A 12,755-nucleotide genomic window follows, 5' to 3' on the forward strand; every position below is an offset into this window, starting at 1 on the left:
CTACTAAGTATAGCCAGGAAAGTTGTACCCCTAACCTCTGCAAATCCAAAACGGCCTAGCAAACCATGGTTTGATACAGCTTGCAAAAGTGCTATTGGTGATAGGAAAAAAACGACTGGCTGCATTTATAAAGAATCCTTCCCAGGAAAACCTAAAGCTATTCAGGATAGCTAGAGCAAAGGCTAGACAAACCATACGGTCAGCCAAAAGGAATTCCTGGAGAAGTTTTGTCGGCAGTCTGGATGCCAAACTTCTGCTAGAGCGGTTTGGAAGGCAGTAAGGCGAATCAAAGGGAAAGAATTAAATGCAATAGAGCATTTGAAAAACCAAGGACGAACTGTCACGTCCCCCGGAGAAATGGCTGACTGCCTTGCATCCTCAATAGCAGAAAAATCATCCACTGCACACTACACGCCAGAGTTCCAAAAAGTCAAAACCAGGGAGGAAAAACACCCCATTGATTTCAGGTCAGAGAACAATGAAGACTACAACAAACCGTTCTCGCTTGAGGAACTGAGGGAATCGCTGGACAAATCACATGACACAGCGCCTGGAGAAGACGAAATCCATTACCAGTTCCTCAAGCACCTTCCCGAACCCTCATTGGCTGTCGTGCTAGGGGTCTATAACTGTGTGTGGCAAACAGGCGCTTTCCGAAACAGCTGGAGGAAAGCCACAGTTATACCGATACCTAAACCGGGAAGAGACGGCTCTGACCCAGCTAACTATCGACCAATAGCACTAACAAGCTGCATCTGCAAAACCATGGAAAGAATGATTAACAGTAGGCTGGTCTGGTACCTGGCCAGCACAAAGTGGGGTGCTAAAGCTGACATGCTACGCACATTGTATCTAGGGGCAGTCAGATCACAAATCGAATACAGCTATACAGTTCAAGTATATGCTAGTAAAACTGCCCTCGAATCACTCGACCGGGTACAAGCACAGGCTCTACGGTTCATTTGTGGCACCTTTAGGACAAGCCCAACAAACGCTGCTGAAATTTTTACAAACGTGGCACCCTTACATCTTAGGAGGGAGAGGGCAGTACTTACGGCCTACGAGCGCTATAAAAGGGGCGACTCTAGGCTACCCACCTCAATTTTAGTGCGACAGTGGAGAGAGAGGAACCGCATTAAAATGCGATCGTTCCTACACATAGCGGTCAATTTGTCAAATACAGCTGGACTCTCCACTGATATAATTCCTATTAGAAGAATCAGTACGTGCCCTCCGTGGAGGAGATTGCCGGCCCCACAAATAAACCTGTCCCTGTTAGGGCAAGAGGGAGCCACCAAGAGGCGATTAACACCTGCCATTCTCCAAAATTTGGCATCCATAACTATAAAATCCTACCCATCAGATGCCATATTCTGTTATACCGATGGGTCGGTAATGAGGGACCCTGATAGATCGGGGTATGGGGCCCTTATTGTCTACCCCGACCGGACTGAACCAGATAGGCTCTCTGGTCCATGCGGCTACGCTGCATGCTCCATGGATGCCGAACTGACAGGGATAACTAGGGCGTTCGAGGCCATTAGGGCCCGAATGCTCGAACGCGAGACTAGCGCCACTACGGTGGTGTTGGTCACTGACTCTCGCTCCAGTCTCCTAGTTATGGGTGGCGGCGGGGGAGGGTCGCCCGTAATAGAAGAGGCAATCGGCGCCGCAGATAACATCCGCCGAGCTATTGGAGCTGTCGTTTATATGCAGTGGGCGCCTTCACATTGCGGCGTGAAGGGCAATGAAACGGCAGACGCCCTCGCAAGGGAGGGTGCAATGGCAGCCACACACCTCGAAGCACCAAGCACGTACTTACAAGCAACGGCACAAATCCGAGCACTCATTCATGAGAAGTGGTTAAAGTCCTGGGAGGAATCCGACAGAGCACGTGGTGTCTGGCAGCGCATGCGTCACCCAGATCGCGACGATCCATGGTGGCGACTGAGGAGGTCAGAGCAGTCAATAGTTGCGCAGTGCAGGACGGAACACTGTCCTATTGGGGCATACTTTGCCCGGTTCCGCACTAACTTTGACTCCCGATGCCGTCACTGTGGAGAGAGCGTCGAAACAGTGTCGCATGTCTTGTACGAGTGTCCCCAGCTCCGCGAGCTAAGGGGGGACTTGCCTGTGCAGTCACTCGACTTGTATGGTAGCTATGAGGCACTACGCCGGACGGCTAAGTTTCTTGCCAGAGCACTACGGGAGGGCTAGTCCTTCCTGCTCTGATTTTTCAATAGGAGTTCATCTCAGGTACCTGGAAAGGAATAAAGTGATCTCAAACTACCAGTGCGGATTCAGGCAGGGGCGGACAGTAACTGACCACGTGGTAAGGCTGGAAGCTTATATTAGAAATGCATTACTCAGAAGAGAACATCTAGTAGCTGTATTCTTCGATATAGAAAAGGCCTATGACACAACCTGGAAACATGGCATTCTATGTGACCTGGCGCTTATGGGGCTTAAGGGACACCTCCCCCGTTTTGTGGAGGAATTCCTGAAAGATCGAAAATTTCAGGTTCGAGTGGGCAACTCCGCTTCTGACACTCATGACCAGGAAATGGGTGTACCCCAGGGCAGCATTCTCTCAGTCACCCTGTTCAACATTAAAATAAATAGCATCATAAATGCGCTTGTCCCCTGGCATATAGTGCTCTTTGTATGTTGATGACTTTGTCATCCTTACTTATGGGAAAAACATGAACACCTTAGAAAGAAAATTACAGTTATGTTTAAACAAAATTCAGGGTTGGGAAAACTATAATGGTTTCAAATTCTCAGACTCCAAAACAGTTAGTATGCATTTTTGTAATCTAAGGGTTAGGGTTAGGGATCCCTGTCGTGAAAACTACAAAATTTTTAGGCCTCACCTTAGATTCCAAATTTAATTTTCTCCCCCACATTAAGGAACTTAAGAAGAAAAGCCAAGTGTCATTAATTATACTAAGAGTACTCAGCCATACGGACTGGGGAGCTGACAGAGATACCTTGCTGCTGCTCTATCGGAGTCTAATTCGATCCAAGCTATACTACGGATCCATAATATATGGAGCAGCAAGGAAGTCGTACCTAAAAATACTGGAACCAATACAAAATGCTGCCCTGTGTCTCTGTCTCGGCGCGTTTCGTACATCACCTATTCCAAGTCTCCATGTGGAGGCTGGAGAACTCCCCATGGATATAAGAATGAAAAAGCTTGCAATGCAGTATATAGTCAAGCTAAAATCCAACCCCACGAACCCTGCTTTTGACTCCATATTTAACCCCACAGAGGTAGAATTATACAATCGAAGGCCTAACGTCATACAGCCGTTGGGCCTTCGAATGAGAGAATCCATCCAAAATTTAACCCCACCCATTGACCAAATCACTAAAATAGAAACCCCTCAGAACCCTCCTTGGCTAATGAATAAACCCAAATTAAATTTATCCCTCCTTAATTTCAAAAAAGAAAATACAGACCCAAGCATACTACAAGTCCACTTTAGGGAACTGCAGGAGAGCTACGGAGATTGTGGCACCATCTACACAGACGGATTCAAAATGGAGGGAAAGGTCGCGTGTGCCTGCTCCTTTCGGAACAAAACAATCTCCCGTAGACTCCCCGATGGCTGCTCCATCTTTACGGCCGAATTGCACGCAATATTGCTTGTACTTATGGCCGTAAAAGCATCAGAAAGGAGGAAATTTATAATCTGCTCCGACTCCAAATCTGCATTGCAAGCTTTGGGGCGGATGAAGACTGACATCCCATTGGTACATAAGAGCCTGAAGCTGTTGGACCAAATAACAGCTGACCGTAGGGATGTCACCTTCATCTGGGTCCCCTCCCATGTTGGCATTGAGGGAAACGAAGCCGCAGACAGAGAAGCAAAGAGAGCCCTAAATCATGCGGTGTCAGGAACCCAAATTCCCTACTCGGACCTGAGACAAAGTATTGCCTCTGCCACCTATCGAGAGTGGCAGAACCGATGGGAGGCTGAGACTCACAGCAAACTCAGGCAGATTGTGGCGGATGTCAGGTGGCGGCCCACATCTAAGGGTCTGACAAGGCGTGGTAGCACGACCATGTCCAGACTTAGGATTGGCCACACCTACATCACGCACTCTTTTGTACTGAAGAGAGAGGAGCCCCCAATTTGTGAGTACTGTGACTCTCGCCTCACCGTGGAACATATTCTCGTTGATTGCCTCAGATACCAGGATGTCAGGGCGAAATATTTTAGAGCCACTAATTTAAATACACTATTTGATAATGTCGACCCTGGGAAGGTACTGGGCTTTATCCGGGAAGTGGGGCTATCTACGAAGATCTGATTTATGAATTTGTGAACATGCACTATTTACATTAGATTTTTACCAAATATTTAAATTTTTACTACCTTTACTATTTTAACTGTGAATAGACCTTGATTTTAATGATATGACTGTATAGAATCTGGCCCCTGTTGTTTAGAGAGAGAGGGATCCTTAAGGGACTGCAGGCACGACATGGCCTAAATTGTGCCGATGTGCCTCAAATCAAAAATCAAATCAACCAAAAAGTCCAAGGCACTCTGGCCAGGTAGTGTGATCTGATCCTACTCTGGCATTGAATATTTTTAATTATCTATAATAGATTGTTCCGGATATTTGTATTCATAGTGAGAGAAAAAGAGAATTCTAGATAAATCTAATACCGTTAATTAAATTTAATAACAGTCTCGTATGAAAATTTGATGTACCATAGCCTTGTGGAGAGATTTTTATACCATATTTTGGTGAAGTTGCTTTCCTTTAAAATCGGAACATAATATTAACGATAATTAGATTTTAAAACGTTTAGCTAGAAAATTAACTGTAATTTACGACAGTAGTACGATTTTACATAAATAGAGTTAGAATGTTTTTCATAAAAATCCGGAACAACCAATATTGGTAAATGAGAAGATTATTTGTTTTATTTTTTAGTAGAGGGATTTCAAACAGTTATTTGTGTTAGTAGATTTTTCATATATAAAATTCGAAACAATTTTGGCGACGATTTGTAAAAAAATTTAAGTTATGTAGAAGGATTTCTTTTTCAAAATCAAATCCGGAACATTCTTTACAGATTAAAAAAAAACTGTTATATTTCAGCAAGATAAATTCAATGTAAAATAATTCTAAAATGTGTTTTTCAATAATCGTTTCTAGTAAATTACTTTCTTATTTTAAAATCCCGAACAACCTATTGCCGATATTTTTTAAACAAAAAAAAAAGTCATTTGACATAAATTTGGTTTAAGTTAAAAATACGGAACAACTGGATATCGATAATTAAACTATAGTGACTGTCCAATATATTATTGTCCAAGAATATAAGGGTAATGTAAGTCAATGTTGTTATTTCAAATAATCGTTTGACATATTTTTTTTCATATAACAATATCCGGAACAACTTCATATTTCTTCATAATTCATATTACGGAAATTACATGTAATATAAGTTAGAAGAGCAAACAAAAATTCGTTGGCATTGTTTGTTTTTTTTCACAAAACATTCGGAACAATCTATTATAGATATTTTCAACTATTGTAATGTTTTGGAAGGAACATTAAAGGTTAAATCAGATTTTCAATAGCGTTTAATGTTTTTTTATTTATAAACGTGACGGACAGACCGACCAACATATAAAACGCACAAAAATAAGAGACTTTTATCCTGATAGGGGCACTAAACAAAAATTAAAAAATCTAATTATTTAAAAAATTTTGAGGAATTAGTTTAGCACTATATCATGTCGCGGCGTTACGCTACTGCACGAAAGTCGCTGTGCGTGAGTGTGACAGACGGACATTTTGCACAAACCTAATAGCGGCTTTTCCCCTTTCGGGGTCGCTAAAAATACATTTCCGTAAAAAAAAATATTCCTGTAGTAATGGTATCATATGTGTGTAGGTAGCTCTGCAGTTCTCGTGATGATAAGAAAAACTACTTTTAAATTATGTTCCACTTATATGCATATTAAATAGATTTTTTCTCTTAAATTTTTTTTTTTTTTTGTAAAAGTAGTAGTTAGTATGAAAGAACTAAGTTATCTTAGCAATAGGCCTACATTTATATAAAAAAAATGTTTACAAAAAATCTAAAATCGTTTGCATAAATGTGTTAAAAATATGTTAAATAGGTATCTCCCTTACTAAATAGCCTCCCGTGTTTGTTACTAAAAATTGTGCATAGTTGTAAAAATGGTGTATTTTTATGATAAAACTGCTTGCATAGTTGATTTTAAAAATTAAATTTTTCGCTTTCAAAAAAGAAATAGTAGCCGTTGCTTCAGAACTTTGAAAGGTCTTAAATATCATGATGTCGGATTTCCAATATCTTTTCTAGTTTACGAGATCTAAACCGGATGGACGGACTGACGGACAGACAAAAAACTAATAGCGTCTTTTCCCCTTTCGGGGGCCGCTAAAAAAAGTTACAGTTCTATTTGCAATGAAGTATATTTTTACAAAGCTTATATCAACTCACTCCGTCTGTCTGTCTGTCTTGTAGGCCTACACATTTTGTTCCCATTCCCTATTCTTGGATCAAGTTGAAACTTTGCTCAATTATTTCTTGTCCCTATCAAAACATGAATTTTAAAAAATAATAATAATTAGTTAATCAGTGGCACTGGTAAATAATTATTTTTTTTTTGATATAGAAAAAGGGTAATGAATCTTACACTATTGATATATTTGGCTGTAAATGTGTAGTTTTTTCCTTATATAAGCTCTGCTTTTTTTTTCTCACAAAGCTTATAACTCCCTCTGTCTATCTGTCTGTCTGGTAAAAAGTTTGTACACGTAATTTCACCCACAACCAATCTCGGATCAAGTGTAAATTTTTCACAATTATTTCTTTTACCTGACTACACAAGAATCAATTTAAAAAAATACCAATTAGTAAATTAACAATTGATAATAAATTATTTTGTTTAGTATCTCGAACAAGGGAAAGAAATTGTAATTGACTGAAGTTATGATATAAGCTGAATTAGTCCCCTTTATAGGTCGTCGTCTTAGTCTTAGTGAACACAAAAATGAAAAATAGGACGAGACTATAGAAACAATAGATAACTATACAATCTTCCATGTTCATAAGCTCTCCACTAGCAGAGTGGTTACCGTGTTGGCTTGAGAAGCCTGAGAATTCAGGTTGTTCCCCCTTTTATTATTTTTATACATGCTTTTTCATTGTTAGTCTAAATTAATTAAATGACTGATGGAAACTAATTGATATTTTAAAAAGCTTTTAAAAAAATGTTTTTCTTGTTTAAGAAGTACTTTTTATTTTGAACAGTACCCCAAGATTGTTCCGCAATCGACTTAGTCGGTTCTGCCACTGTCTCTTCTCTTCCACAAGTTTTTCCTATTGACATTACTCCTGACATAGCGAGCAATAAACAATGTCAACTATAAAATACTATCAGCTCTAAAAGTACACCAACTGCTAAATGCGCAAGTGTTTGTTTTTCATTTGACTATAACCAGTTCATGTTCCCCCTGCATGTGTTTCCATCATTGCTTACCCCCTTCAACACACGTTCTCTTTCATAAACTGCAGACGAACAAAATAAAAACAATGGCTCTTTCTTACAGTTTTTTTTTCAAACGGACAATAAGTTCACCTCACCCTTTCCACACACACAAACACATGGAAAGGTTCCACACACACAAACACATGGAAAGGTTCCACACACACAAACACATGGAAAGGTTCCACACACACAAACACGTCGAAAGGTTCCACACACACAAACACATGGAAAGGTTCCACACACACAAACACATGGAAAGGTTCCACACACTCAAACACATGGAAAGGTTCCACACACACAAACACATGGAAAGGTTCCACACACTCAAACACATGGAAAGGTTACACACACACAAACACATGGAAAGGTTCCAAACACACAAACACATGGAAAGGTTCCACACACACAAACACGTGGAAAGGTTCCACACACTCAAACACGTGGAAAGGTTCCACACACACAAACACGTGGAAAGGTTCCACACACACAAACACATGGAAAGGTTCCACACACACAAACACATGGAAAGGTTCCACACACTCAAACACATGGAAAGGTTCCACACACACAAACACATGGAAAGGTTCCACACACACAAACACATGGAAAGGTTCCACACACTCAAACACATGGAAAGGTTCCACACTACTTTTTAAAAGGCCCATGCACGTGTAAAAAGTAAACACTGTTATCTGTAAAGTTCACATTTCAAGAAGGTTCATTCTCTAGGGATCATGCTGATTTTCTTTCTTCAAAAAGGCTTTAGGTCAAAGTGCATTTTGAATCATTCGTTGCACAACAAAACTGTTCAATCGCAATAAGTAACTTCAACTAGATCTAAATCTATGTCAACATTGTGCGCAGCGAGACATTGGGATGACCTTTGACCCTAACAGGAAGAAAGAAAACAAAGAAGAACCGAAGGCTGAGTAAACAATCAGTTCAAAAATATAACAACAACAACAACAAAAAAAAGAATGCTTACAGTATTTTAGTATTGGTATATTGTTTTTAGATTAAGTGTTAATCTTTGCAATAATTTTGTTTTCATATAGATACTAACTCTGTATACATTTAGAAAGATGTTCCTGATCTTTGTCGTGGTCATCGTAGCGGTAGTGTTATTTCTGATTTGCTCATTCATCGTTCTCTTCTGGCGCTCCGCTGATGCAGACCTTTTATTGTTGTTCAAGGAAAAATTTGGCCGTGGTCCTGGTAAGTAATAAGCTATTAGTAGCTTACAAATTAGATCAAGCGAAGTGAGATAGAATGCACATCATATATTTTGGGCGGCGCCTTTTTGTTTCAATAAACGTCTTAAAAATGTTTCTTTGACATGTTTTAAATGTTCCATCAGAGTTGAATATGATCTACACCCTAGCCCAGCCATCTTTTTACATAAATTATTAACTACATTTTGTTAAACTGTATTTTAGCTGGATACCCACTTGCTACGGCACAGCAGCCGGGCAGTATACGTACTAATATAAGTGTTTACCTTGTAGTAGTCCAACAAACAGACACTGACTTAAAAACAGAAAAAAAATTAGAGATCTATGTAGACCTATTTTCATTGTTTTTAAAGATTATAGTCTTTCTATGGATCAAAATAGGTCCCTGTAATAAATTTTATTTTCAACAGTTAACAACAAAAATATAAAACACTCTTAACGAGCTCCTTCAAAGAATATAAAATTGACATCCACAACTTGGAAACGTTAGATCTATAAGCCGTGACTTAAGTTATTTTGAAATACGAAACAAAGAGATCAGACATCAGCAAAGAAAAAATCACGAAAAATCAAGCAGCTCAGCAACAGACCCAAAAATTCCCTGTTTTGTGTGTGGCCGGCTTTTCAAAACGAAAATAGGACTCGGACCCCATTGTTCATCTGAAATGAGATTTGTTCATCTTCGACCACTATCTTTTCCCTTAGCAACTTCTTGATACACAACTGCGGCCATGTTATGCATCTGTAATCACCAGAAGCTTCAGCATTTTCACCCTTCTGTCTGCTTTGGCCACAACCATTTTTTTACTTTATTATTGCTCTTAACTTGGATGTATCCAGTACAGTGGCGTAGCTACCAATGTGCGGGTGGTGCGGGCCGCACAGGGCACCAAGTGGAGAGGGGCACCATAATTCTCCCACCGTGTATTAAATTCCTATTTCCCTGAGCATTTCAGTACAAACGACTAATTGTATGGACAAGAACAAACTTAAACTACTGTATTTTAAACATGAACTAACGATTTATAAGCTAGTCATGTCGCTATTTTGTTTCATCTCCTTGACTATTTCTTCAATACAATGTAAGCTATAGAACAGTTTGAATCTAATTTACTACATTTATTTCGGACACACGGTACATGTTGTTACTACACTGATCGATGCTCTGTAATATAAAGAAGAAGAAGATAGGCCAACTTTTTTTTTACTTCATTGTTTAGTCCATTGGTTTAATATATTTCTAAACTCTAGCTCTAGACAATTGTCTTAGTTTATTCATTTCTTTATGATTATTAATAGTTTAATTTTTGAAATAATTCTATTGTAATGTCAATTTTTTAAAATAAGCTAACTTTTGTTTTCTACGAGTTTTTTTTAACTAACTAGTTAATTGTAATACTGTAATGTAAACAAAATGATGAACAGTGCTCAAGACTGACTAGTCTGGCTGGCGCCTCAAAACCCTTTTAAGCTCAGACGGAGAAATCGGCATCTCTGGTTCTGTCCAGTCTGTGTAGTCTATAAGGGCCCCATACCCAGATCTATCGGGGTCCCTCATTACCGACCCATCGGTGTAGCAGAAAATGGCATCTGATGGGTAGGACTTTAGTGTAGCTGATGCCAAGTTTTGGAGTATGGCAGATGTTAATCGCCTCTTGGTGGCTCCCTCTTGCCCTATAAGGGACATGTTTATTTGTGGGGCTGGCAATCTCCTCCACGGAGGGCAAGTATTAATTCTTCTAATAGGAATTCTATCAGTGGAGAGCCCAGATGATTTTGACTAATTGGCCGCAATGTGGAGGAACGATCGCATTTTTATGCGGTTCCTCTCTCTCCACTGTTGCACTAAGATTGTGGTGAGTAGCCTAGAGTCGCCCCTTTTGTAGCGCTCGTAGGCCGTAAGTACCGCCCTCTCCCTCCTTAAATGTAAAGGGGCCACGTTTGTTAAGATTTCATCATCTTCATTTAAATCCAAAGATGGATTCAATGAGTGGTGGAGGTTATCCCCGAAAATAGAAAAACACGAGACCAGCAGAGCTCACATTCAGTCATCGCTTGCTTGTAAGTAGGAAACAATATGGACAAAAAGGCCCAAGATTTGATTATACAAGAGACGAAAACCTGGAGAGTTAGTAAATTTACTATCAAAGTACGATCCACTCTTGAGGGAGCATGTGCTTCGAACTAACCTTTGTTCCAGACAGAATACATACGTCTCCACAAATACAAAATGAATTTATTACAATATTGGGGGATCACGCTAAAAAACAAATCATACAGCAAGTAAAACAAGCCAAATATTTCTCTATTATTTTTGACAGTACTCCTGACATCTTAAAGCTGGATCAAACTTCCCAAATTTTACGGTACGTTGTCATGGATAATGACGGGGTGCATGTTCGTGAGTCTTTTATTGACTTCATCGACACAAAGGACAAGCATGCTGTTGGAATTGCTGAGATGATTCTAGAGAAACTGCGTTCGGATGGCTTAGACACAATGGACTGCAGGGGTCAAGGATATGATAATGCTGCGGTCATGAAAGGTCAAAACTACGGTGTCCAAAAACGTATTCTAGAAGTCACTATTTATTGCCTGCTCAAACTCATTAGAGTTTAACATTAACTCATTAACTAGCAGAGATGAAAATTCATCGATTGGATCTGAAGCAGGTGGATTATTAGTTGCTGTTCAGTCTTTTAATTTTCTCACCTATCTTGGATTTTGGGCTCCTGCGCAATTCTACCTCAAAAAACAAGGATTGTCTATTCGAGACTGCTCACTCAAACTAAAAACATTAGAGACATTTTTAAGTAGTAATCGAGAGGACATCGCTGAAGCCAGCATTACCTTTGCAGAAAGCGTGTGTTCAGATCGGAGAATCAGTACAGAACCTCAAAAACGTATTGGCCATAAGAAAAAGATGCCTGGTGAGAAAAGTGACGACTCTGTACTTACACACAAAGAAGAGCTACGAAGGGAAATTTATTCTACCTTGGACAGGATTGTTCAAGAAATAATCACCCGATTCGAGCAACTTCATGATGTAGCAGATAGATATGAATTTTTGTCGCCTTCCCAGCTATTAAATCCTCAGGTCTAAATCAATCTCGATAGTACTCCTAGCGACATTGATAAAAACAAATTTCTGCTGGAGCGAAAGAGGCTTAACGGTTTGTCACAGTTTCATCAGAAGCCTCCGAACTTCCAAAACAAGGACCTGTTGAGCTCTTGAATTTTATTAATAAATATCAGCTAGATGATTCAGTCCCAAATATCGTCATCATGATTCGCATATTTTTGACTATTGCAGTAAGCGTCGCTACATGCGAAGTTTTTGCAAACTTAAGCTGATCAAGAATTATTTGCGATAAACGATGACTCACTAATTTGGCCATTTTGTCCATTGAACAAGAGCTGGTGGACAAAAAATGGATTTCGATAAAATTATTGATACTTTTGCCAGCAAGAAAGCGCGTAAAATTCATTTGTAGTATGTTTATGTAAAAGTGATTTTGAATTAACAATATTTGATTTATGAATACATAATATTTTGAACAGGTTTTGCAATTTTATTAATTAGTTAGTTTTTTTTCTTTTTTGGGGGGTTGGGGGGGGGCATCAAGATGAGGTACCGCACTAGGCATCATATACTCTAGCTACGCCACTGATCCAGTACCTCTTTCTCCCGAATGTTGGTGTCGAATTTGAAAAGCTTCGTGTCACGGTCATGGTCAACTATTCCTAGTGTTTGGCCATTAAATGTCACATGAGGTGCAATGCTTTTGATTTGAACTAGTATTTGGTCTTGCTTTGATTAATTTACGTCAAACTTCTGGCATGGACCAGACAGTCTGTCAACCAGGGTCTGAAGCTGAGTGGCAGATTCAGCAACAATAGCTACATCATCAACTTAGAGAAGTTCCCTGATTAGTACCTTTCCAACTTTGGTTTTTGCCTCAATCTGGATACA

At 39.6% G+C, this 12,755-nt stretch overlaps 2 protein-coding genes across 9 annotated transcripts in view; both read left to right on the forward strand.

The window, feature by feature from the left end:
• LOC106057127 (dehydrogenase/reductase SDR family member 7-like) overlaps nucleotides 1–12,755 on the forward strand; it is an 86,379-nt gene that overhangs the window by 19,514 nt on the left and 54,110 nt on the right. For 5 of the 8 annotated variants that reach the window (XR_008777027.1, XM_056024460.1, XM_056024454.1 and 2 more), the window contains exon 2: nucleotides 8,606–8,765. Coding sequence is in view for 7 of the 8 variants with exons in the window: in XM_056024454.1 (XP_055880429.1) it covers nucleotides 8,606–8,765 (160 nt within the window). In the remaining variant the exon portion in view is untranslated. Of the gene's footprint in view, nucleotides 1–8,309; nucleotides 8,480–8,605; nucleotides 8,766–12,755 lie in introns of those variants that run through there. The other 3 variants (XM_056024457.1, XM_056024461.1, XM_056024456.1) reach the window with 3 other exon arrangements.
• LOC129925227 (uncharacterized) lies at nucleotides 668–7,306 on the forward strand. Its single transcript, XM_056024453.1, has 2 exons — nucleotides 668–797; nucleotides 2,257–7,306. The coding sequence occupies exon 2, from the start codon at nucleotides 3,178–3,180 to the stop codon at nucleotides 4,318–4,320; it is 1,143 nt and encodes a 380-aa protein (XP_055880428.1). The 5' UTR covers nucleotides 668–797; nucleotides 2,257–3,177; the 3' UTR covers nucleotides 4,321–7,306.

Source organism: Biomphalaria glabrata, chromosome 3 (genome assembly GCF_947242115.1).
Source record: "Biomphalaria glabrata chromosome 3, xgBioGlab47.1, whole genome shotgun sequence".
NCBI classification, from domain to species: Eukaryota; Metazoa; Mollusca; class Gastropoda; family Planorbidae; genus Biomphalaria; species Biomphalaria glabrata.

Coding starts and splice junctions, on each gene's coding strand:
- LOC129925227 (XM_056024453.1), top strand. CDS start 3,178: ATGGATATAAGAATGAAAAAGCTTGCAATGCAGTATATAGTCAAGCTA.